General features: G+C 38.9%; 2 protein-coding genes and 1 long non-coding RNA gene across 3 annotated transcripts; all 3 read right to left on the reverse strand.

Annotated features, from left to right (window-relative positions):
• Nucleotides 1-501: 501 nt before the first annotated feature.
• Nucleotides 502-1349, reverse strand: LOC145947425 (uncharacterized). The gene is made up of 3 exons (XR_014427170.1): nucleotides 1270-1349; nucleotides 800-1009; nucleotides 502-601 (listed from the first exon to the last, which is right to left on the reverse strand). It is a non-coding gene; the product is annotated as an uncharacterized LOC145947425 (long non-coding RNA).
• Nucleotides 1350-14674: 13325 nt separating this feature from the next.
• LOC145947431 (uncharacterized) lies at nucleotides 14675-15419 on the reverse strand. Its single transcript, XM_083057211.1, has one exon. It carries the CDS (start codon nucleotides 15356-15358, stop codon nucleotides 14675-14677), a length of 684 nt encoding a protein of 227 aa, XP_082913337.1. The 5' UTR covers nucleotides 15359-15419.
• A 1866-nt stretch (nucleotides 15420-17285) lies between these two features.
• LOC145947429 (uncharacterized) lies at nucleotides 17286-22192 on the reverse strand. The gene is made up of 2 exons (XM_083057209.1): nucleotides 22061-22192; nucleotides 17286-18203 (listed from the first exon to the last, which is right to left on the reverse strand). Exons 1-2 carry the CDS (start codon nucleotides 22190-22192, stop codon nucleotides 17286-17288), a joined length of 1050 nt encoding a protein of 349 aa, XP_082913335.1.
• Nucleotides 22193-26561: the final 4369 nt, after the last annotated feature.

Here is a 26561-nt window from a genome sequence, read left to right on the forward strand (position 1 = left end):
TCAAGACATGCTAAGAAAGAAAAAATAGTTATGAATATAAATATGAAGATAGATATCTCACAAAACTATAAATTTTGTTCTAATAAGTAAGAAAATATGACCACATTATTCGTATCATAAATTATTACAATAATTAAATATATTAGCATTTCAATTGAATTAAGAAATATTACACATATATACGTACATATATATAACATAAACTAATTATGACATAACTATGACTAACTATGGCATAAGAAATATTGAGTTATTTAAATATAAGGCTGCTTTTGCGAGAGAATGATCATGATCAACTGCAGCGCAGGATTAAAATAAATCCAGATTAAATTGATCAATTGCAGTGCAGGATTATTTTAATCTGTATTTTAAATCTATCGCAAAAGCAGCCACGATGATTAACAATAATAATTTGTAGTAATATAAAATAAACTAAACAAATTATTTATTCAAATAAATTCCACCTTACCTTCTTGATTCTGGATTTGCAGCAAGTTTTTTTTTTTGTGCACGTTGGGCAAAGTAACACGATGTAATATAATTTTAGGTACACACAGGTTAGTTAAAGAATGCTTAATATCATTAAGTACAGTAATATTTTCTGTAATAAACAATAGAATAAAAGATTTTCAAATAATAATAAATTAATGATTGAGAGAGTGAGAGAGAGAGAGAGAGAGAGAGAGAGAGAGAGAGAGAGAGAGAGAGAGAGAGAGAGGGAGAGAGATACGACAAATCAAATAGTTTATTTGGCTATTTCTAACCTCTTTTATGATATATGCATTATACATATACTTACTATGTTGTGCTATGATCCGACAAGTATACTTGACATTTTTATATTTTGCCACACATTCATTTTTATTTTTTTTAACGTTTTCTGATTTACAAATATGATAGATCCCATCATTGAATAACACGAGAGCAAACATTGTGTATGTTTCTTAATACATAGTACGATACACGTGGCAATATCTATATATTCCTTTTCCTCCTTTTTTATAAGCACCTATTTTTATTATATTGTAATAAATGGTATTGAGAGTATTGAGCATTGTTATAAAACATTTACTAATGTGATAAAGAAGTGCATATGAAAAAAAGAATAAAAAAGAATGTAGATATTTCCGCGTGTACTATATTTATGTATTAAGAAACACACGCAATGCTTTTTCTATTTGTTTTATAACAATACTCAAAATAATTGTAAATTAATTACCACTTCAGACACAAAAATTTATTAAAATCGTTATCTAATTATTAGATTACCTTCATATAATTTTCAACAAACACTAAATGACCGTTACCACCTACGATGAGATATCTTGTCTCTTGTCTCTCGTCGGTGCCGTTACTAATTTGTTATTAAGGTCCGGTTTTCATAGACCGATCTCAGAACCTATGTGAACTTGGCATCCGACTTTAAGAAAATGTATTTTTTAGATATACATTCGATTAAGGATGTGTAGGAGATACAATCGGAGACAAAAGCACCAACACTATTCATCTTATAGAAAATCTGTACATGTTATAAGAAATCGCTATAGTTTAATTGCCTAAAGGTGCCTTTTCATGCTGACGCTAGACGCTGAATTTTAGCGTCAAAAGACGTCATCATATGATCAAAATTGACGAATTGGTATTTTTATTTTTGGTCATATGACGTCTTTTGACGCTGAAATTCAGCGTCTAGTGTCAGCATGAAAAGGCACCTTAAGTTTAGTTTTTAGTTGTTTCCAGAGTTGACATAACGAAATGCTCAGAAATCGGAGAAAAAGCCAGAATGTCAACAAATTATTATTATTTTGTTCTAAATGATTTAGTAAATGCTATTAAAATTTTGCAACATTATCCCTTAAAAATGCAATTATACATGTAAAAAATTTTGAAATACATGGTACCATTTTTTCCATATTTTTAATGTAATTTAATCGATCATAATAATGATTTTTTATAAGATTATATGTAAAATTAGCAAAAATTTAAATTATAATAACTTTTAAATGAGTTAGTAAATTAAATTCAAATTTTAACATTAGCTTTAGTATTAAAGCGGAAACGATTTATATAATTTTGATGAATTTTGTTCCATTTTTAAATGTCTCCTATACATCCTTAAGCATTGTTTGTACCTGTTTGTACCGTCTTTGATTTCGTTTGTACCCGAAAAATTGCAAGTTATAAGAGTTAAAAAAATCGTCAGCATCTCATTTTGAGATATCGTAATTTTTTTAATGCAGGTTGATTCAGCATTATTTGTGCCCGTTTGTATTGCTTTTCGTTTCGTTTTCTCACCCCACGGGGGTGAAAGTACCGAATTTTCTTCCATAAACCATAGCATAAAATTAGCGTAGGCCCTGCGCACAATATTAGGAATAAATATTAAATATTAGGAATAAGAATTATTTTTAATATTAGGAATAAGAATTATTTTTAATATTAGGAATAAGAATTATTTTAGAATAATAAAATCGAAAAGACGGATATAAAAATATAAATTCGGGTATAAAGGACTTTTATTAGCTTATATAGCTCTTTTACTAGTCCTTTATATTTGAATTTGTATTTTTATATCATTCTTTTCGATTCTTTACTCCACAATATTTCTTATTCCTAATATTTAATATTTATTCTTAATATTTTATTTATTGTGCGCAAGGCTTAATATAATTTTATGCTATGGTCCTGGTAAAATACGTTGCATTAAAAAAATTACTAAAATACGCGGACCGTATATTAAAGGGACACGAAATTATACATGGTTCCGATAAAATACAATGCATTCGTATCGGTTTTATCTGGACTGTCCTGATAAACTACTGAACATGAAAAGTATTATCAAGACCGTCCAGCTAAGAGCCGAAGGTCCCGCTAAAATACGTTTCAATCAAAAAATGGTCCAGCTAAACTACGTAACACAAACATATATATATATATATATATATATATATATATATATATATATATATATATATATACCAGGTGTATTAGACTTATTTTCGAGAAGTCAGCGTAGTCAAACGTCAAGTGCGTGATAATACCACGCTGTGGATTAGGGTTCCATCCCGAGCTCTCGCATTCTAGTAGGTATACTATGAGAGTTCTAACCCATGGGGCTCTGAGGGGGGTGCGGGGCGCGGGGGGTTCTCCGTGGCGAGGGGTATGACATCACGCGGGGTGGGGGTATCTCGTGGGCGCGGGAGCTGACGTCACGCGGGTGGAGGGGGATGTTTCGACAAAGGAGGGGGAGTTTTCTGAGTGCAATATTTGTAGATGGTATCTTTACGACTTTTTTATGAGGGGTCTTAGACATTTTCCCCAAAAAGGTATAGAACAAGCGCCGATGATTAACAATTTTGTACCCTCGTTAATATAATTTTATTACGGAAGCGCCGATGTCCGGCTGCTCGTCAACGGAGCGTTCTAGAGTTCATTAAAACTATGTTTTTCATTTTATGGACATTTTATCATTAGGAAAGGAATGAAGATTTTAAGCCGACGCTGCGACGAACATGTCAAACGTGATTTAATAGGCCTCTACCTTTTTGCGTTGACGTTCGGCAGCTTTGTACCCTCGCGGAAAATCTCCCATAAAAACGAGAGCGAAACATTTTTCTTAATATTTTTTAAGGAAGAATGCAACGTATCGGCGCCAACGTTCGGCTGCTTTGTACCCTCGCAGAAAATCGATCATAAACGAGAGCGAAACATCTTCCTAAATATCTTTTTAAGGAAGAATTGCGATAATTTTGAGAGGGATGGGGGTTGAAACTTATGGAGAGAGTCTGTCTCCGCGTCAAAAAGTCTTTAGCATTCGTATAGCACAGATCAGAGTAAAAGAAATGGATGAAGATATTATTATGATTGAGGATAGTGATAATGACGAGGAAGTAATGATAGTCGAAGAAATTAATAATAGAATTGTAAATGTGATAAATGAATCTGATGATGAAGAAGTGATAAATGAATCTGATGATGAAGAAGTGATAGAGCCTCTTGAAGACTCTGATTATAATAGTGATGATTGTGAAGACTTTGCCGAAACAACTATACAATTTGTGGCACCGGTTGAGATGCTTACTATAAATGCATCGTTGAAAATGTGCGTTTTAAATTTGTTTTATGTACCTTGGGATAATATTAAACTGTGCACTAGCTGCTTTATAAGAAATGTGGAACTATTTCCAAACATTTGTGTTGTACGACAACATTATACGAGAATGTTTAACATAATAGAACAAGAATTGTGCAGCGTTTGTCGTGCCCCGCTATGTATGATATTTAGCCGGAACATGTGCTCGGTGTGTACGCATTGTAAGTATCAGTTTCTTATTTTTTTTAAATATATTCTAAAATAAATTATAAATTATTAAAATAATTAATAAAAATTTTCTGTTATGCAGGAGTCCCCGCCCAGCCGTCGCCTCCGCTTCTCACAGCACCTAGCATTCGGCCGCCTCACCGCCTCGCATCCACAATCGTCGGCTTTACCATAGCCACCTCCACCACCGACAATTTTTATATATTATGATATTCATTTATATTTTCATCTTTATATTTTCATCTTTATATTCTTATCTTTATATTCATTTATATATATTTTTAAAAATTTTACTCGTATATCCATTTTATATTCACATTTATATATTCACATTTATATACATTCATATACATTTATATCCATTTATATTCTTTTAAACACACACACACACACACACACACACAAATGTATAATACACATTTATTCATAATTAAAAATAATTGATATTAAATTAATATATTCATTTTAAAAATTCCTCTTCTTTTCCTTCACTGCGTCATCTCTCGCATGCGCCTCTCGCTATCTCTGTCTCTCGCGTTCACCTCGCGCTCTCTCTTTCTCTCCTAAGCGCTATCTCTAGCAGTCCCTAACCTCGCGTCATCTCTCTCTCTCTCTCTCTCTCTCTCCTCGCCGCAACATCTCTCTCCTTCACGTTCGCCTCACACCCTCTCTTTCTCTCGCGTTCACCTCGCGCTCTCTCTTTCTCTCCTAAGCGCTACCTCTCTCGCAGTCCCTAGCCTCTCGGTCCCTAGTCTCGCGATCCCTAGCCTCTCAGTCTCTAGCGTCACGTTCCCCCTTCCCCGCATGACGTCATCCCCCACAAAGACCGTGCAACGAGCTACGTATGAGAGCTGGGATTGGTTACGGGTGGGAGAAAGATGGAGAATGGAAATGCATGCAAAGAAATTACATCATAATTTAGACTTAAAAACTCTTTATTCTTCTTTTAAATATTTTTTTTTTTTTCTTACATATTATGGACTAAAAACTAAAGCTGCCAGCTCGCAATCGATGAGCTGATGCTTGTTGAAGGCGTCGCTAGCGCGTATTACATTTGATACTTCTTTAGGATTCGTTACATTGGACGCGATATTTGAAAATTGCGTAAACTTGATATCGACTGTATTGGTAATTTTAACCAATCGGTCAAAAGTTACATCAATGCAAGGATCGAGATCGAACATACGGTGTAACGTCGATTCGATCATCATCATGCATACATTTGAAGATTCAAGACTTATTAACTTGGCGTCGTTAATCGTACGAACTCGCACTGTTAACGGTCCAACGCTTATAAAACTGTAGGCATCTTTAAAATCGTTTCGAAGCAGATTCTGAATATTGTGACGTTGCTCGTAGAGTCCTTTCCACGCTTCGAGAGATAGTATCAGTTCCTTTCCTCGATGATCTCCTATGGCGATTTCCACGTAACTCGGTGGATCCACTTTGATACCAATTTCGAGGAATTTAAATTCCGTAGCTGTCAATGCGTATCGTCTGCCTAGTATACGAACCGCACGACGCTCCAATGAAATGCTGTAAAAATGAAATTAGTTTGAAAATAATACAATTTGTAAAAAAAAAAAAAAAATATAAAGATAGAAAGAAAGAAGTTAAACTTACTCGTCACATTTATTCTCAAACGATGGAGTGTCATCACGACTCGGGACGTAATTATTCACAGGTCTGCCGGAGCCACTGCTTCTTTTAGCGTAGTACATATTTCCAGATTTTAAAAGTGAACCACCAGTATGAACGGTTAACGCTACACTGATCGTATAAAATTAAGAATATACGTGACGCTTATTTTTAAAAGTAGTGGGGTAAATGTGGTGGGAGATTCTAGAATACTATTGGCGCTATGAAATTTAGGAGAAGGGGAAACGGCACTCGGATAAAAAGAATTCTTAGAAACGATTTGTGAGGAAAGGATTGGGGAAGGGGAATAAGAGATAAAACACATTAATGTTTAAATATTTTATTTTTCCAAATCTTGCAATTCTTTCTGACGTTGCGACCACCAGTTAAATATTTTGAATACATTTTGTAATGCGCAATTCTTAACATGTTTTCCACATCGCATAGTGTTTTTAACATCTAGATTATTTAGAGACTCGATATCATCGTAATCAGCATCCAAGGTCTCAATAATGAAACCGTTTCCCGCATCATCCAATATATCGGCTAACCATTCTCGCTTCTCAAGTCCTTTTACATATACGAGAATGGATTCTTCTTCTTCTTCATGTGGTCCACCAATGATAGCTGTTGTAATCAAACGCTGAGCCATGCTGTATGGAACGTTTCCATCTTCCCATTGCAATCCATGATGATTTCGAGTCAACCATGAGGCTTGGTGTCTCTCCGATTTTATGAGTACACTCCATGGTACAGGACATGCGAAAAAATAATGTGACAAAATAAATCCTCTTCTCAGGATTGCCGCTTCCTTTACAATGAATTGTTTATTGAGGATAAACCCCTGTAGATCCACAAACGTTGGTACGGACATGACGAGATCTCTCTCTTCGATGTATCAGTTAAAAAGAAGAATGGCAACTATCTCATAACACTTTGATTTATATTCTGCTATGCTTCCCCCTCTCTCTAAATTGTTGGTGTGTTTAGGTGATTTTGCGCACAACGTTGGTCAACGGGTTGTACTGGATCACGCGATCATGTATGATGAGACAGTACGCAGTGGCATTCATCGGCACATTCTCCTTACACTCGAATTCCAATCTCACATCCACGGTTGCGCTCTTGACCGATTCGTTTTGTCGAGAACAATCGATGATCACGAACGGACCGTTACGTAGAAACATTGAGACGGTGAGACTCGGCTCGAGATACTCGTATCCATAATAGTTCTTGCAGAAACGCGCATACGTATCGTACAGAATCGACCATCTGTTTTTATCGAAATCCAGATTCATATCGTCGTACGGATAACATTCCGAGTTCAGATAGAGTTTCACATTGGTCATCTTGCAATCGTCGAATCGACTCATATCCTCAGATATGATGTTTTTCCGACCTGTCTGCAGAGCGAAGATAACATATCGTGGCTTCTCCAGCTGAGTCGCTGTCTTAATGGCCCATGAATGCTTGGTTGTACGCTGCAATAGCGGATACTCATACAGATCCCACGAGCGAAAACCCATGCTGAGGTAATGTCCGCTTTCCAGAGCGCGCAGCATCGACAGCTTCTTAATCTCGCTCAACAACACATGCGGCATTCGCCATTGTATCTTGAATATGTTGACCACAGGCTCCAGCGTCGAATCTCCAATCAGACAATTGTTGTCGTTGCGCGATCGTATTAAGATTAACTCATGACGAGCGTTCATCACCACTCGTCTGTAATCCTCGCAAAATCCCAATAACATGTAGAGCGGTACGCAAAAATTGAAGTTTCCATTCGCAGTAGTCGGATCAGTCCAGCCGGCGTTTCTCATAATCATGCTTCTATCGGATGATATCGTTACATAGTTTTTGAGCAAACTTGTTATTCCCACGTTTCTATTGCGATCAATCTCCACGCCATCGAGTTCGTATCGAATCTCATCGAACATGAATGCGACACAATTATTTCCCAGTATCACAGCAGATCCTTCGGCTGGTTTATTTATCTTTAGTTCTCCCTCGATGTATAGGAAACTTTCATACGGCAACGTATACAGATCCTGTTGTTGTATGGGTATTCTTATCTCATCACTGTGTCCGAATGTTGTGTTAGCGAACGGGTTGTACGTGTGAGTCTCGATCTTGACGATGCGATCGTCGAAGATTGGCTCGTCTCCAATGTTGAGGATGTCGGTCATTGTTCAGATGTTTCGCACCGCGAATCCCAAAGATTGTAAAAACGCAACGTTTGATGCGTTCAGTTTCTTTTTCTTACTGCAACCGGATGATTGGATATTAGTGAATGTCGACGTTGTTGTCGCTGGCTCCGTAAAGATTGTGTTATCTCTCGTATCTTTCGATCCGTTCAACACGAGCATCTCATACGCCGCACACGTACGTTATCGCTGTCGTCGTCGTACGTGCAATCTAATGGTGATCTCTTCTCCTCGAAAATCGAGCAATCGTCTGTCCTGGTCGACAACGCGTAACGTTAAATCCGTAATGCTCCGCACGATGATCGGCAGGTAAATGATGTGCGCCGGTGTTTCCGATATCTTATATCCTGGTGGTACCCTCGGTGAAAATTCATGTATCGTATGAACGAGTTTGCCGTTGCTGTACGCGCCCGCGGTCACATTACATTCTACGCGGATAATGTTCACGTTGATAATATTAATCGGCATGTCCGACTTATACCATTTTCGCGGCTGCAGTATACGGTTCGAGAATCCCAGCAGCGATCCAATGTTGTTAGGCTTGCTAAAATTCATTCTGTAGGCGCATTTGATCTCGCTCCTCATCGTATTATAATTAGCGCGGAGCACTATCGGATATTCTCCATCTTCAAAGTCACCGTCGTCATTCGTCCGAATATGCGTGGTGTCAGCGTGTTTTTTATCATCATCATGAACAGCGTGTCGCGCACGTTTTCGTAAAATTGCATGTTTCAAAAACTCATGTATCGCTTGCAGCTCGTACGATCCCTCGGGAATCGTAATTTCCGCGTCATCTTTGCCAAAGTAAAATTTATTATTCGAGGAATTAACGTTCGATATCGTGTGATAAGTCTCAAAATCCGCTAGACCTAGCTCGTATTCATCGTCGCTCAAATCTACGGCGGGAAAGTAGTTTGCCGCGAGAACACTACTCTTCCTGGTCAGTGTGAATGTCATAGACATATCGGCAAAACTGTTTAACGAATACTGAGTTAAATAGCGCAATGTCAGTCTTTAAATTCACATGCATCGACCGCTCGGAGAAACTGTAAGCACAATTGTCCACAGATGCTTTGATTGTAAGTTTGAACAGGTGTGTAATTGTATTGTATCTTTGTCACATTTAAATATCGCACCAATTCATTCGGCGGTCGAAGATTGCCGAAACTGTCAAAATATATAGCGCGATCCCCCCTCTTTGTATACGCTACCCAATGAGTACCCGATCCTTTAGCGTCCAAATTTACGATGCCGCTCTCGTTTCGATATATACCACCGATTGGTAATGAATCACGCATGAAAACACCTCTAAAATACGGAATGTGCATACGTTTTGCCAGTTGTAGCAATTGTATGTTGGTAGTTACGCCCTGAGGCATTTTTAGCGTCTCTTTGACGTTTTTTTTTTTTCCCCCTTTTTTTCTCGTTGAAACTCCTCGTCCGTGTTTGTATGGAGCGAGATACAATCCGTGACCTTCCATGGCGCGATTGTGACGTAGCATCTCTTGCAACTGACGTTGTGCAGCTTTTCCGTCGTTCACCATCTTCGCTACACCAGCCGCTCCACCGACCAGAGATCCGAGCGCACCCAACATTGGTAGAATCGGTAATACACCCCCACGTTTCGCTACCGGAAGTATTCGTTTCTTCGCCATCTTTTTCTTCGTCTTCGTCTTTGTCGTCTTCAGGCCCATACCGAACTTCGTCTTGGCTTTCATCGCTGCCCAGACAGCTGTGGCGGCGGCTCTCTCACCGAGAGTCGAATCTCTCGCAACGATGCGAGTTTGCGCTTCTTTGGCGAGTATCCTATCTGCCGCGTGTCTCTCGATGAGATCGTTGCTTCGAGAGTACGCTATATCGTGTTCACGGCACGCCGCGTCCAATGGGTTGATACCTCGATCGCCTCTGGCTAATCGCCTGGCTAATCGCTTTTGTAGTCGCGTGCCCGGACCGCAAAACTGATAGCCGGGGATATGGAATTCGATCGGAAGTGCGTTTATCGCCTGATTTAATAGGCCTCTACCTATTTTCGTTGACATTCGCTGCAATCTTTTATCATCGGTGCTGGACCGTCAATGTGCGTTCGCTGCCACGGTCGATTGTAATGTTCGAAACAGCGGCGATAAGTTTGAACCTCCAAATCCGCCTTTATATGTTCCGGAAGCTTGTCCCACACGCAGTGAACGTAATTGCCGCACATTCGCAATAAAACTGTTTTCGACACAAATTGTAGCTGTTCGGCGCTCAAATTACAAATATCGTAAGGGCTTGATAGCAAGACAAACATTTTTTCGTTACTGAGCAATTCGCAGTTCCGCGCAGCTATAAATAGGCAGACGTTCGATCCAGTCAGGAGTGTGAACATGAATTTCGTGCGACAACCTTTCGCGATACGGGTGACGAATTACGACGCCAGATTACGATCGATGGGGGACAACGCGGAGATGCGTAGACACGGTACGATACTGCCGACTACTATACGCGCGATCGTTTGCGGCCCCTCGAATTGCGGTAAAACTAACGTGTTGATTAGTTTGATAGAAAGCCCGCACGGCGTCCGCTTTGAAAACGTGTACGTGTACTCAAAGTCACTGCAACAGCCAAAATATCAGTATCTGGAGAATTTGTTGACGTCGATCGATGAAATCGGCTATTTTACATTCTCCAATAACAGTGACGTCATTCCACCGAGCGAAGCATGTCCAAACTCGATTTTCGTTTTCGATGACGTGGCGTGTGACAAACAAAATACGATAAGAGAATACTTTTCAATGGGACGCCACTCGAACGTCGACTGCTTCTATCTCTGTCAGACATACGCAAGAATACCGAAACATCTTATACGCGACAACGCAAACCTGCTAATCTTGTTTAAACAGGATGGTACCAACTTGAAACATGTGTACAATGATCACGTGAATACTGACATGTCATACGAGGATTTCAGTGAATTATGTCGTACTTGTTGGCAGCAAAAGTATGGATTTCTAGTGATAGATAAGGATAGCTCGCTTACGAACGGCCGATACAGAAACGGATTTAACGTGTTCGCGATACCGCAAAACAATTAGTCGTTGCCGATGTTCTGTCGAGAGAGGTGAAACACGAGCGTTCGACACTCTACCGACATGGCTGAGAACGATAATATTCGCGAGCGTGAAAAGATAGCGAAGGAGATTGCGAAAACTAGTGAATCAATCCGCAAGAAACATCGCGCTTTGAAGACCGGTAAGATCGATGACGATATCGCGGTCAAGACCCATTTTAGACCTATTATTGAGCCGCTACAAAAGATTGTCGACAACTCGATCGCGGTGAAAAACGAGCCGGAAAGTACCGCAAAGATTAAAATCTTACCCATCAAGCGGTACAAGGAGGAGGAGGAAGAGGAGGAAGAGGAGAAGGATGATGCGACACCGAAAAAGAGGAAACGGTCAAACCCGAATCGCTCATCGACACAGCGTACATCGAATGCTTTACTGGATGAACCGATGATAAGCTCTACACCGTTTGCGACAACGAGAATCGTACAGCCTATGATACCCGAAACACTCGCAAACGAAAATGTTTTCGAAACCTCGGGCAGCACGCTTGAAACATCGTTTGTTCGAAACACATTACAAACGCTGGAAGGTCAAGAAATGTTGCGAAAGCACTTGGGACCACTGGGACAAGAGTACATGAGCACTCTCCTCGGTGGTGACAAAGAAAGGAAAATCGATCACGTGTACGGTGTCTATTTCGACAAGGATGAAATGCGTCTCGGTAACAAACGATTCGACATTGACAAATATGACTCTATAATTATAGACGAAGTGAGGTACATTGGTACACCAGGATTATACGAATTGATCTTCAAGAGAATTCCCGATGATGACATTTACACGGAGGATGATATGCGTAAATACAAGAGTATATTATTGGCGACGAACGCGCATAAACGCAATTATGACACACAAGGCCAATTACGAAGCAACAGGGGATACAAGTACAAACATATAATCGCACCATTGATATCGATTGAAAAGAAAAAATCTGGAAAGGGAGTATTCATGCCTCACGCGATGGCGCTAACCGACAATAAGATCGATTATATACACTGGGATGACCCCAACGAGCTAGTGGATCGGGTACGATTGCTGGACGCTTCGCGCCGAGCTGGCCACAACGCTCACGACAATGAGATCCTGTCGATCATCGAGGAACTTCGCGAAGCAGGCATTATTATAAATTGAATGGTGTCTCAACAAATCTAATCAGTCGATCAGCGTCACTCATCGGTGGAAAAAAAAAAAAATGCCTATCAACAAATTTGGATTATTCGAACCAAGAAATGATGCAACCGGCACGAGCGGTTCTTGGGATAGATTGGTGAAAAGTTACGTGCACGAAAACGCTCTATGTCGTGTCGCTACAGACTATGACGCAAGGTCGCGGAAGATTCGTCGTGTAGCGCAACCTGAGGCTGACACCGATGCCGTCAACAAACTGTATGTGGAATCCTGCGTTAAAAGATTGATGAATCAACAGAAAGAATCAGATGAGAAGCTGACTTCGTTCGAGAAGGATGTGCGGGCAATACAGATTGTGATAAACGAACTTCAACGCGCGGCTAACGCTAACTCAGAAACGGCTATCAACCTGAATGAGCAGCAGTGAACGGGTTAGGAGCGGCTATCGAACGGTTATCGAACATTTACGAAGGGTTATCGAACGGCTACGAACAATTATCGAACAGCTACGAAGGATTATCGAACTGCTATCTAACTACAATGAGTGGTAGTGAACGGCCTAGCAACAGCTGCGAACGAGGCTATGAACGGCCTAGCAACAGCGAACGAGGCTACCAACAACTCAAGCAGGGCTGCGAACGAGGCTACGAACAAGTCTTTAAAGGCTACATGCAAGGCTACAAACAACTCAAGCAGGGCTGCGAACGGGTCAGTAACGGCTGCGAACGGGTCAGGAAAGGCTACGAACGGGTTAGAAACGACTGTGAACAAGGCAGCGAACGAATCAAGAACGATTTTCGAATGGGTCAAGAACGGAAGTAAACAACACAAGAACGACTCAGGAACGGCTACGAACGGGTCAGGAACGGCTACGAACGGGTCAGGAACGGCTACGAACGGCTCAAGAACGGGTCAGGAACGGCTACGAACGGGTCAGGAACGGCTCAAGAACGGGTCAGGAACGGCTCAAGAACGGGTCAGGAACGGCTCAAGAACGGGTCAGGAACGGCTACGAACGGGTCAGGAACGGCTACGAACAGCTCAAGAACGGGTCAGGAACGGCTATTGAAGAACGACAAACGAAAATGAATCATAAAACGAGCGGCAAACGGCGATCGAGAAAAACCGACGAAGCGATGAAACAACATAGTTTGGAGAAACGGCAGTTGGTGAACGAACTGCACGCGCCGGCAAGGAAAAATTTTCCCCGAAGACACGTCATAGTGCGGGGATACGATGACCTGTGGCAAGCTGACATCGTCGAGATGCGTCCGTACTCTCGTTTCAACAGAGGTTACCACTACATACTCACCGTCATCGATGTGTTGAGCAAGTACGCGTGGGCCATACCACTCAAGAGTAAAGCTGGAAGCGAGACGGCTGACGCTATCGCCGAGATAATTCGAGATAGCAAGAGATGTCCGAGAAACATGCAAACCGATATGGGGAAAGAATTTTATAACGCCGACGTGCAACGGCTTATACGGAAACATAACATCAATCACTATTCTACATATTCGGTATTGAAGGCATCGGTTGTGGAGCGATTCAATCGCACGCTGAAGAACGACATGTGGAAGATGTTTACGTTGAACGGAACTTACAAGTGGATCGACGCGTTGGCGGAACTCGTATCGGATTACAACGCGCGCAAGCATCGAACGATCGGCATGCGACCCGTCGACGTCACCCCCGCGATCGCTGATAAACTTTTAAAAACGGTATATAGTAACATAAAGATTGCCGCTCCGGCAAAGTTCAAAGTAGGTGACCCGGTACGCGTTAGCAAGTACAAGAAACTTTTCGAGAAGGGTTACACACCAAATTGGACAACCGAAGTGTTTAAAATTGTTAAAGTGCAGCGTACTAATCCCGTAACCTATCTACTCGAGGACTATCGCAAAACATCTGTCGCTGGAGCGTTTTACGAGCACGAGTTGCATAGCGCGAATTATCCGGACGTATATCTCGTGGAGAAAGTACTGCGCAGGAGGGGTGACGAGGTTTACGTAAAATGGCTGGGATTTGACAATTCGCACAACTCTTGGATACATAAGGACAATGCAATTTAATTCATACAAATTGTATTTATTAATTACTCAAAAATTAAAAAATATATAATGTGTACAACAAATAAAAGTATTTGAAATATTACAATATACATGAAATATGTGAAATACAAAATCTTTATTAATACATCCTTTCCGTTCCAATATATGAAATACATACACATATGTTACATAACATTATATCGCACATACATTATATTACATTATATTTTATAAGGGTATCTGATAATGTCCCCATGGTAATGTGTCGGTCGAATCAGGTATGATATACCGCTTATCGTCGTACGGACTTAGAGCAATTTTTGTCTCGCAGATGGTGTATACTTCATGCAATTTCGACCTAATACATGACTGACTACGTGTCATTTCAATCTCGTCGTTCAGGCACCGCGTATAATCGTCGAATGTTATCGTTCTCGCGACAACGTTACTTTTGACACCTTTAACCTTTTTTGTATCTTTCTTACCATCCACTCGCAAAGCGTACATTTTTGCTCTGAGCCCGACGAATTCGGTCATTATTGCACCGTTATTCTCGTCTTTCATCAAGCCTGGCACCTTTTTGTTTGCATGCGCTATACCGTACGCGTTGTCAATTGGATAATCGCTCGTATCGAATCTAGCGATATCGTGTTTCATATTTTCATACACGTCTTCGCATTTAATATGGTATATTAAACTGTCGGTGTCAGTGTACATTATTCGGCATCTTTCACGATAGAGCGGTGACATGTACTCGTAGTGAAATTCGTACAGACACACTTTCGATATGTCGAGTATACACATACCAACATAGATTGGTTTGTTAAATTTTACTTCGAGTTTACGTAATTCTACGGCAATTAAATTTTCCGAAAAGATGCTTCTACTGTGAAAATTTGGTTTAGCAATCATCGCCTCTGCACCGTATCGTCCGTCCCACTTTGTCAATAATTTTACATCTACATGATTTCGAACGTTTTCCATCGTTTTGCCAAATACCGCGTTGTTCATCAATTTGTACAAATTTTTCTCAAAATCATTTTTCGCATGTGTTCTAAATTTTGTATTTAGTTCAATGTAATCGCGGAGCCATGCGGATTGAGTGAATTGTAATACGCGATGTATTTTTGTAACGCGAAGGCCGTGACGCGTGCACTGTTGCAGGTTGCGGTAGTGTATGACATAACGCTTCTTATCATATAGCGTTGCGAGAAGCTTATCTTCCCGCTTGCCGGGCGGCTTGTCGCGCGTCGGGCAAAACGGTAGGTCAGTGTGCATGTCGTGAAGATGTTGCGGATATTCTAAATCTACTTCGAGGATATAGCCTGTAGGTGAATCGAGCGCTATTGACGAGATGTCAAAATTAGATACATCGTCGACCCATCGAAAATCGGCATAAGGTAGTGGTTGACACATTGCCCATCCATACAAATTATTTACATCTAAATACATTAAATATGATGATGGTTTCGACGGATCATACGATTGCATGTACTTGTTATTAGCATGGGCGTATCTTCCTGAACATTGACTTAGACCACCGCGTATACCTCGTTCAATAAACATAACCATATCGATATCGGTAAGCAGTTCGAAATTTACGCGTGTATGTTTTAGCATCGCGTCCCATGTATACCCAGGAAGAGTATAATAATACGCAGGATCGAGTCCGTAACTCGCGATGCAAGTGTCGCGAAAGTTTTCAAATATATCTGCCAACAACAAGACATCAGTTTTTAAGTACAGATCGCTGTATTCACCCAAGGTTTGAATGGAGAACTGCTGCCACACGTTGACGGCATGTGCGTAGTCGTTCTCGGATACAGTGTCACTGGTTAAAGAACTGTAAAACGATTCGCGTGGTGGTAAACGCGTGTCCTGCAGCCTGTCCACGCAGTCAATGTACTCGTACGGAAAGACACCTTTTCGCGTTAATAATTCAAAATTGTTGGTGGATAATGCGGAAAAATTGGAACGCAAAATTTTTAACTTATCCTTATTCAAAAAAGATGCCAATTTGTCAAGACTAGCACTGAGAAATTTGTATGAATCGATGAATCGTAATTTCACGAAAGTTTTCCAATCTTTGTCGTCGTCGGTACTATTGACAGTCTTCGTAAATGAAATGTATTTTTCTTTTGTTATTGGAAGCACATCTACGCGTCCTTTATACGCGGTAGCTATTTCTTTTATGATGAAATGTGCGTCATAGCCGGATAGATTATGGAAAACTACAGGAATGACATAAGAGTCTTTGTAGTTTAGATTACAGTTTGAGTGCGCGGAACCCCTGTATCGCCCGGTCAGATGACAATGATCGCGTACGCGTGTATCATCCGGCCCAAACGGTTTTTCGCATATATGACAATGCGTGGCGCTATGAAATTTTTCCCATTCATCTTGCGTTAATTTTGTCATGGGGACATTATCAGACAAAATACCCTTTACACGATGCGCTAAATTTTTAAGTTCTTCGGCGAACCATGAAACGCAATCGATACTACGGCGAGAATTATACGCGGATAACGAGTTGTCGTACGAACATTGCACGTAATACCCAACGCTAAATACCTCGTGATGTTGGGAGTATGACGCATGTTCCGGCGTCTTCTTCAGCACACACTCCAAGTCGGCGTACACCACGAAGGGAAATCGCTCCTTTCTGTTGTAGTTGTCGAAGTCGAGCCACTTGTCTTTATCGCTTGGTAATCGGATAGCGCAGTCGTTCATTTCTCGACAGTCCGCAATGTGAGCCTCCAATTTTTCGCTCAAATTAAAGAAGTGCAAGCATCTGTGAAAAAAAAAATTACAATTTTATTTACAATTTTATTTAAAATTATTATATAGTTTGCAATAAATATACATACCGATCGCAGATATATTTTTGACCATTGTGTTTGCTCAGTTGCGTGCTGACAAGCCGAGATAGATTTTTTATATACGCGAAATGCCCAACGCTGTCGTCCTCCTCCACATACAGCATATTTACATGTTTTTCTCTCTTCCGATCGGTGAGCTGTATCGGAAGAATAGATAATTCCTTCTTCCTCTCAATGCCGTAGACGTTGATTGAGATGTTATTTGCCAGTTCAAACTTTTTAATTTGGTTTAACGTCATCGGAAACTCAATGTCCTGAAGATTTAACACTGTCGTATAGTGTGGATATGACGATGTTCTCTCACTATATTTTGCAACTGGATGCAGAGCGGCCACCACTGACCATGCGAAACATGCATTGTCTTTAGACTGCACGTTCACCACTGCTCTCTTCGTCACAATTTCTCGCGGCAAGTTTAAATAACACCCAGCACGCATAGGATTGCACTTGTTGACGTTGACCGTAAGATCAAGGATTCGTGACAATGCCCATCCGCTATCACGTTCCTGAAACTCTTCGAGAGACGCCAATGTGGATTCGATGACATGCCGCTCATACCACTCGTGTAAATCGGACGTGCGAAAGAGTTCATAATTTCGCGTGTTAATGCTTTTGTTGGAGCGCATATCACCTGTCACAAACTCACCGTTGAACACGGTATTTACTTTTGCACAGTTGTGTATTTTTATAACATCTTGCACTTGCTCGAGAACTACACTACTAGCGTCTTCCAAAAATTGTCGCGGTTCGATATAGTCTGCGTTAATCACCGCACCTGTCAATATCCGATTTTCGAACGCGGTATCGATCTCTCGCCAAACGAGTCTTCCCGTGTTATTATCGCCACTGTAATTACCACCACTGGGTATAAACTGTCTCTGCAATCGAGTCTTTGCACCCTCGAGTCGCGCGATTCTAGCAACCAAAGATTGTCTATATCCAATCGAGAGTCGCGGACGCTTGACACGACTGCGTTCTTCGAGCAAATTGATAAATTCCTCGCAGAGCAGCGCCCATTCAAAATATTCGCCCAAGGTGGTGACTTGGCGGGACCGCTCCAACAGGTCGCGTTCGTTCTGCTCGATGTTTTCCATTATTTCTTTTATTCACTATTATACCACTAACACTTCTAATACAAGAAAGTAACCACTAAACTTTTTTCACCGCTGCATCTATGCGCTTTCAAATCGTACTATGGTTTGACGCGCTCTCATCCTCCTTATATATATTTCACCTAATTCTATCTTCTTTTCTAACATTTGGCGTATCTCAAAAGATAGTTTCCCGAGATATCGGTTTTATGGATAGAGGAGTAAGGACACAAGCTGCCGAACGTTGGCGCCGATACGTTGCATTCTTCCTTAAAAAATATTAAGGAAGATGTTTCGCTCTCGTTTTTATGGGAGATTTTCCGCGAGGGTACAAGCTGCCGAACGTCAACGCAAATAGGTAGAGGCCTATTAAATCACGTTTAGACATGTTCGTCGCAGCGTCGGCTTAAAATCTTCATTCCTTTCCTAATGATAAAATGTCCATAAAATGAAAAACATAGTTTTAATGAACTCTAGAACGCTCCGTTGACGAGCAGCCGGACATCGGCGCTTCCGTAATAAAATTATATTAACGAGGGTACAAAATTGTTAATCATCGGCGCTTGTTCTATACCTTTTTGGGGAAAATGTCTAAGACCCCTCATAAAAAAGTCGTAAAGATACCATCTACAAATATTGCACTCAGAAAACTCCCCCTCCTTTGTCGAAACATCCCCCTCCACCCGCGTGACGTCAGCCCCCGCGCCCACGAGATACCCCCACCCCGCGTGATGTCATACCCCTCGCCACGGAGAACCCCCCGCGCCCCGCACCCCCCTCAGAGCCCCATGGGTTAGAACTCTCATAGTATACCTACTCATTCTTTTTTGCAAATTTTCATATAAAATAAAATAAATTTTACACATTTATGTTTGTGTTTTTTAATATGTACGCTTGATAACTTTTTTAATTTAGAACGATATAATTTTCAATATAAACTTGAGAAATAAGTAGGCTATCGAGTCAAACGCGGATATTTGTGCGTCAGATAGCGAAAATAATTCTTTTCGCTATAAGTTTTATGCACGGGGCATGAAAATTTTGCTGAGTCCGTTGTCAAGATTTTATTTATGAATAAATCTCAATTCGAGATTCCTATATTCCCCTTTGATCCTCTTCGACAGTCTATTTATTTATTAAATTTATAATAACGAGCCTAAAAAATTCTTGATATAATTTACAATCAATTTACTTTTTATTCAATCTTATTATATATCTTATACATTGATCTGACCTTATCGGATAAATGTATAAAATATATAAGATTGAATAAAAAGTAAATTGAATTAAAATTATATCAAGAATTTTTTAGGCTCGTTATTATAAATTTAATAAATAAATAGGCTGTCGAAGGGGATCAAAGGGGAATATAGGAATCTTGAATTGAGATTTATTCATAACTAAAATCTTGACAACGGACCCAGCAAAATTTTCGTGCCCCGTGCACAAAACTTATTGCGAAAAAAATTATTGTCGCTATCTGACGCACAAATATCCGCGTTTGGCTCGATAGCCTACTTATTTCTCAAGTTTATATTGAAAATTATATCGTTCTAAATTTAAAAAATTATCAAGCGTACATATTAAAAAACAAACATAAATGTGTAAAATTTATTTTATTTTATATGAAAATTTGCAAAAAAGAATGCGAGAGCTCAGGATGGAATCCTAATCCACAGCGTGGTATTATCACGCACTTGACGTTTGACTACGCTGACTTCTCGAAAATAAGTCTACTACACCTGGTCAATATATATACAGGGTGTCCGGTAATAGTCGCATCAACCGTCGTGTGCAGGTAGAGCTAGTTAAACCGAGTAGAAAAGTCCTTTACCATTTTGCGATATTCTCAATAATAAGAGAGATATTAATTAATAAAGATCGGCCAATTCGCGTGACGACGGCGAGAAGAGACAGCCCAGTTTTATGTCGTTACTAAGCATGCGGCGAAAAGAAACAGTATAATGTTACACGGTCGCTAAGCGCGCGATGAAGCGGGGAGGAGCGCTTTACAAAAGACAGTAACTCCATACGAGTAGCGCTAACTCTGGACCCCCGAGTGGGCTGTCTCTTCTCGCCGCACGCTTATCATCGCGCGAAATGGCTGATTTTCTTTAATTTATTTCTCTCTTATTATTGAGAATATCGCAAAATGGTAGAGGACTTTTCTACTCGGTTTAACTAGCTCTACCTGCACACGACGGTTGATGCGACTATTACCGGACACCCTGATAAACCCTGTATATGTGTGTGTATATATATAATATTATTTTGATATAAAGGGATTATGTGATTATTTTTTTTGTAAATGGAATTGTAAAGAAGATTTTAATGAGATCCTAAAAGGTTTGTATGGTTATCAACCAAACGATTAATTTATTTAGACAGGTTATTCTTTTTATTGATAATTTGTATATACAAAATAACACGACTTCACCATTAGAATTGAATAAAGGAATATAAGTGAATCTTCAGATATCAGTTTAGAAACTTAGTAAAAATAAAAAAGTGCCTGAAATTTTCGTTAATATGTGTGTTATATGTACATACACATATATGTAAGCACGACATATGAATGATTTATATATGACTTTATCTGTATAGTATGTACAAGTAGAGAGAGAGAGAGAGAGAGAGAGAGAGAGAGAGAGAGAGAGAGAGAGAGAGAGAGAGAGAGAGAGAGAGAGAGAGAGAGAGAGAGAGAGAATTATTTAATTATATTATTAGTAATTATTTAAATATATTAATAATTATTTAAAATTCTTATTATTAGTTATTGATTTAATAATTAAAAACATGTATAATAATATATAATAAATGTTTTTACTTGTTACTTGCATAATCCCGATTACTTCAATATGATCCCCTTTTTTAATATCATATTTAAAATAATCATCCTCTATAAAATTCATAATGTGTATTTCTAATTTATACACACCATCTGTTATTGCACCGCATCCAATAATTTTATTTAATTTATCTATCGTTATTTGAAAATTTGTTTTTACATATCCTTTTAAGACTGTAAAGTATACAATTAATTAGAAAAAATTGAATAAAATTAAATTTTATTATTTATAATATAATTATAATAAAGTTTTAAAAAAATTTTTATATTTCTTAGCTGACGTTGTCAAGATCAGGGCAAGATCATTTTAAATTTTTTAAAAGAAACCATATTTTTTTAAAATATATACAATAAATTAATTTTTTTCTGCAATATTTGTATAAAAAAATTATAATGGTAGGATGAAAAAATAAACAGTTTACAAGATATTTTATACTATAATTTGAAATAATATTACATAAATTATGAAATATCTCATAAAATAATTATTTACCGATGATCTTACTTTAATATCTTTATACACAAAATAATGAAAGAAATTAATTAATATAAAGAAAACACGTTGTTTTTGTTTTAAAAAAGTATGTAATTTGCAATTAATAGCTATATAGATTTTAAAAAAACAGCAATATATAACAGCTATATATTTTGTAGAAAAACAATTAATAATATATAAAAGATAAGATAAAAAATTAACTTATTCCAAATTGTATAGTATAATAGGTAAAAATAATAAAAAAATTATTAAAAATATAATGAAAGAATACTTACTAATACGATTTGTAGTATTTAATACATCACAAAATTCGACTGATTCAGGTAGTATATCTAAAGAACTAATTGGATCAAATATTCCCATATTTGATACGATTGTATTAGACTTTACTAATAATTCATATGGCACGTTGCCATTATTAAATTGTGCCATTTTTGGCGGGCGCACTTGCACACCGTCCAAATGAATAATCTGTAATATTATTATTATTATTATTATTATATTATTATTATATTATTATTATATTATTTAATTATTTATTTATGTATTCTAATTTATTCTTTTATAATATTTTTCTTATTGAGAATTTAGAAACCATTGTAAAATTAAATATTTAAAGCCCGATTGTATCAACGTTACCTACTTTGGCTTTAAGTAAGACTTAAATATATAATATCTTTATTTATTTAGAAAGAAAGTTAAAGATAGATACATATTCAAGTCTCACTTAAAGTTAAAATAACATTGGTGCAATTGGGTCTAAGAAATTTCATATTACAAAATTAATACGCAAAAATTAACTTTTAAAAAATATTAAGAAAGATATCAACTTTATTATTTTAACTCAAATATCTTAAATTTTATTAAATATTATCAAATATAATAATAATAATATTCATTGTATTTTTATAAACTTTTATATATATTTTTGTTTTATTCATTTAAAAATATTTAAAAAAAAAGTATCAAATATTTATATTCAAATTATTTAAAAATATAACAAGGTTAAAGAAATTTTTAAACGACCAACTGGCTAGTGATAATGCGTTTATTTATCGTTACGTTTCGACCCTATATCGGGTCCTCTTCAGACTAAAATAACAAAAACCATTAAGGCTCGTAGATGTTATAATAATGATATAAGCCAATAAAACATATAATACATGTAAAAACAATACCTTACAATCTGCAATTTCTATAGATATAGTGTTTCAGTATGTGAAATGACCGTACGTGAGTGGAAATTCCGTCATCATTTTACACAGTGACTAGAAAAGTCTAACGTAAGCTGGTATAAGTCAGAATGTTGAGATATATAAAGAAAGTGTTATAAACATAAACATAATATATAAAAATCGTGACAATAACAAATTCATTAGTCAAGGATATTAAAGTACGTTAAGAATAGTGTCATATATCGCGTTCAAATTATCCGTATCCTTCTGCAGATTAATCGCATCTCTATGTTTTTTTTATACAAATCATTTCCCTAATTTCTCTCTTTTTCAAATTACATTCGTTGTGTAAGATTGATACCGACGTCCAATCAAATTCATGATTTCTTGCAACCCTGTGCTTACTAACCACCGAATGATTACTCTGGTGTTTCCTAATGTCACTTCTATGTTCTTTTATGCGCGTTTCAAGATGTCGTTTTATTTGCCCGATGTAACAAGCACCACAATCATTGCAAGAAATCTTATAAACAATATTCGTTCTTTTGTTCGGTTCAAGTTGGTCCTTTCCTTTTTTAATCAAAGTATCGAGTTTATTTGGTACTGTGTGTAAAACCTCTAAGCCGTAATTATTCAACGATTGACGAATCTCCTCACTTAAGCCCTTAATATACGGAAAAACCACACACTTTGAGGGATCAAACTTATTTTTAATATTTGTACGTTCCTCATTCATTGAGTATAGATCTTTTAATCTTCTATTGATAATCTTATTATAAAAATGTATCGGGTAACAATTATTAGATAAAATTTGTTTAATAGTCAAAATATTCTTATCGTGAAACCTTTTATCAGAGAGTAAAATCGCTCTGTCTGTGAGATTAACTATAGTATTAACTTTGTATCTATGTGGTTGGCCGGAATAATAATTAATATATCTACCCGAAAAGGTTGGTTTTCTGTACCAATTAGTGATAAGATTGTTATTGCATCTAATGACTTTAGTGTCCAAAAATTCTATCGAGCCATCCGTTTCAAGTTCATAAGTAAACTTTAATCTAGGATGGTAGTTATTAAAACTATATAAGATCTCATTAATACCATTCCTAGGAATGATAGCAAAGATGTCGTCTAATTGACTCGGAGACTAAAACTTTCACCCAAGCATAAAACATTTTGAACGGCCTCCGGTAAAATCCTATCACTCAGGTTAACGAGCCATTTCGATTTATCAATATCTTTAAGAACATTGTTGTTAGTTTTATATTTGTCCAAGATATTATTAAATTTATTTGATAGTCTAGTTTTTTGTTTGTGATAAAAATTACTTCTTAAACTACTATTATTACAGGAATAAAATTCATCTAAGAACTCAATAGAAAACAACGCAACCAAACCCGTCATTTCAATATTCTGTAGTTTTTTTATAAGATATGTAATGTGGAAATTCAGATCTTTAATTTCGAAACGTAACGATAAATAAACGCATTATCACTAGCCAGTTGGTCGTTTAAAAATTTCTTTAACCTTGTTTTATAAGTACTGGCGTTTGAATCTTTTACTTTGTTAAAAATATAAACTATAATAATAAATCATGTAACATTATTAATGATAATGATAATATTTGTAATACATTATATATGTTATAATATATTAGAATATATATTACGATATTATATTATAATCAGTGATATGCGTTTACACGTAAAAAAATAATTTTTTTATTTTTTTTACGTAAAAAAACGTAAATTTTTACGTAAAGGATGTAAACATGTAAAATAGGTAGAAAATTAGTAAAGAAAGGTTAGGTTAAGTTAGCGGCTGAGGTGGTCACATCGGCCACAAAGGAACTTTGTCGCACGGCAAACGAAGAGAATATCAAGCTGATGGAGGAAAACCGCCAACTTAAAGCGGAAATTGCCTCCATGAAACGGACGGTACAGGGATTTCGGGTGGAAATCAGAAACCTGAGGGAGGAATTCGTTACCTCCGGAAAAGGAGGGGACACTTCGGCCACTAAGGAGGACACGTCTCTCGTCAACTTCCAACTGAAGGGGAAGAACAATGACAAGGGCGTTGCACCCAGATCCTCTCAACAGGAAAGCGAATCAGCAATAGGCAATATGGAGGCCTCCATCATCAAGCAGGTAGGCAAGATGATTAATGCAAGATTCGCGGCGGTCGAGGAGAGGCTTCCACCGGAAAGGAGCTTTCGACCTCCGGTGGGAACTTCTGCCAATAAGGCAGCACCGGCAGGGGCGAAAACCTCAAAAACATATGCCGCAGCAGCGGCTGCAAAATCCGGGGACGAGCCCAAGGAGAAGAGGGTACTGAAGACAAAGCCTTCACAAACTTCACAGCCTTCACAGAATTCCGTTCCACCGAGGAGCGGGCAAAAAGTGGGCAAGACGGCAGTGCAGAAACCGAAGATTATTTCAATCCAGGAGGTCTGCACTGACGTCAAAATACTCTCTACTCCTCATGACAAGAAAGAGGAGCAGGAGTGGACGGTGGCGGAGACGAGGAAGAAGAGGAATAAGAAGAAGAAGGGGACGAAGAACATCGAGAATCCTCAGTCTATCAAGAAGGAGGCGAAAGCTCCATTGATAGTAGCAGCAGCGAACCGGGGAGCAGCAGTGAAGAGCGGTAAAGCGGCAAAGGAGACTGTAGGAACCGCTGAGAAAGAAGCCAGCCGACCGAAGGCCAACATTCGCCCCCCCAGGAGAGCGGCAATCCTGATTAGTATGCCATCTCATGGGGGAAACGAAATGGAGACCACAGACGCCGACGGAGTGGCGACCCAACGGTCTCTGGGCGAAGCAATGGCCGGAATCCAGAAAGAGATTCGTCTACAGGATTTCAGTATTCCGTCACTCAGACCAAAGAGGGCCGCCACTGGGGGCTTATTATACGAAGTAACCGGGGAGGGAAATGCCGAAAAGGCTAAATTGTTGGCGGAGGCCTTGAAGAAGTCCCTTGAACCCAAGGGAATCAGGGTCTCCGTCCCTATAAAGAGGTCGGAGATGCGTATCTCCGGCCTGGATGATTCTGCGACAGCAGAAGACATCTTGGCCTCGTTGGCCGGGGCAGGAGGCTGTCTCGAGGGGGATATCAGGATTGGTAAAATATCCAGGTCCCCCCGGGACGGCCTGAGTTCTTGCTGGGCACAAATTCCGACTATAGCGGCCAGCAAGATAATGAAAGCTGGCCCACTAATGGTTGGTTGGACCACAGTAAAAATGGAAACACTGGAGGCCCGCCCTCTACAGTGCTTCAGGTGCATGGGCGCGGGTCATACTCGCGCTACATGCAAGGCGGAAACAGACCGCAGCGGTCTTTGTTACCGCTGTGGTAAAACTGGGCACAAGGCGGGTGGATGCACAGAGCGGCCTTGCTGCCCGTATTGTAAAGATTACGGGCGCAAGGCCGACCACAGGTACGGGGGGAGGGCCTGCGCCTATGCCAAAATAACCAAAAGGGGAGGGAACGGAAGCAAGCAGGAGCCGAAAACAAAAGAAGAAGGGGGGAATAAGGGGAAACAAGTACCCGAGAAGCCAGCTCAAGTAAGAGCTGCTAAGGAGGCTAACCTGGAGGAGGTGAGCAAGGTGTAATTATGCCTCTTGACA

The sequence above is a fragment of the Prenolepis imparis genome, unplaced genomic scaffold, assembly GCF_030444845.1.
Source record: "Prenolepis imparis isolate NDT839.2.m4 unplaced genomic scaffold, iyPreImpa1.0 SCAF_79, whole genome shotgun sequence".
NCBI classification, from domain to species: domain Eukaryota; kingdom Metazoa; phylum Arthropoda; class Insecta; order Hymenoptera; family Formicidae; genus Prenolepis; species Prenolepis imparis.

Excerpts from the sequence above, each read along its gene's own strand:
- LOC145947429 (XM_083057209.1), bottom strand. The coding sequence starts at position 22,192 with ATGGCACAATTTAATAATGGCAACGTGCCATATGAATTATTAGTAAAG. Across the intron at positions 18,204-22,060 it reads AATCAGTCGAATTTTGTGAT|AGACAGTTTATACCCAGTGG; the intron begins GTATTAAATACT and ends ACTCGATTGCAG.
- LOC145947431 (XM_083057211.1), bottom strand. The coding sequence starts at position 15,358 with ATGATTGCTAAACCAAATTTTCACAGTAGAAGCATCTTTTCGGAAAAT.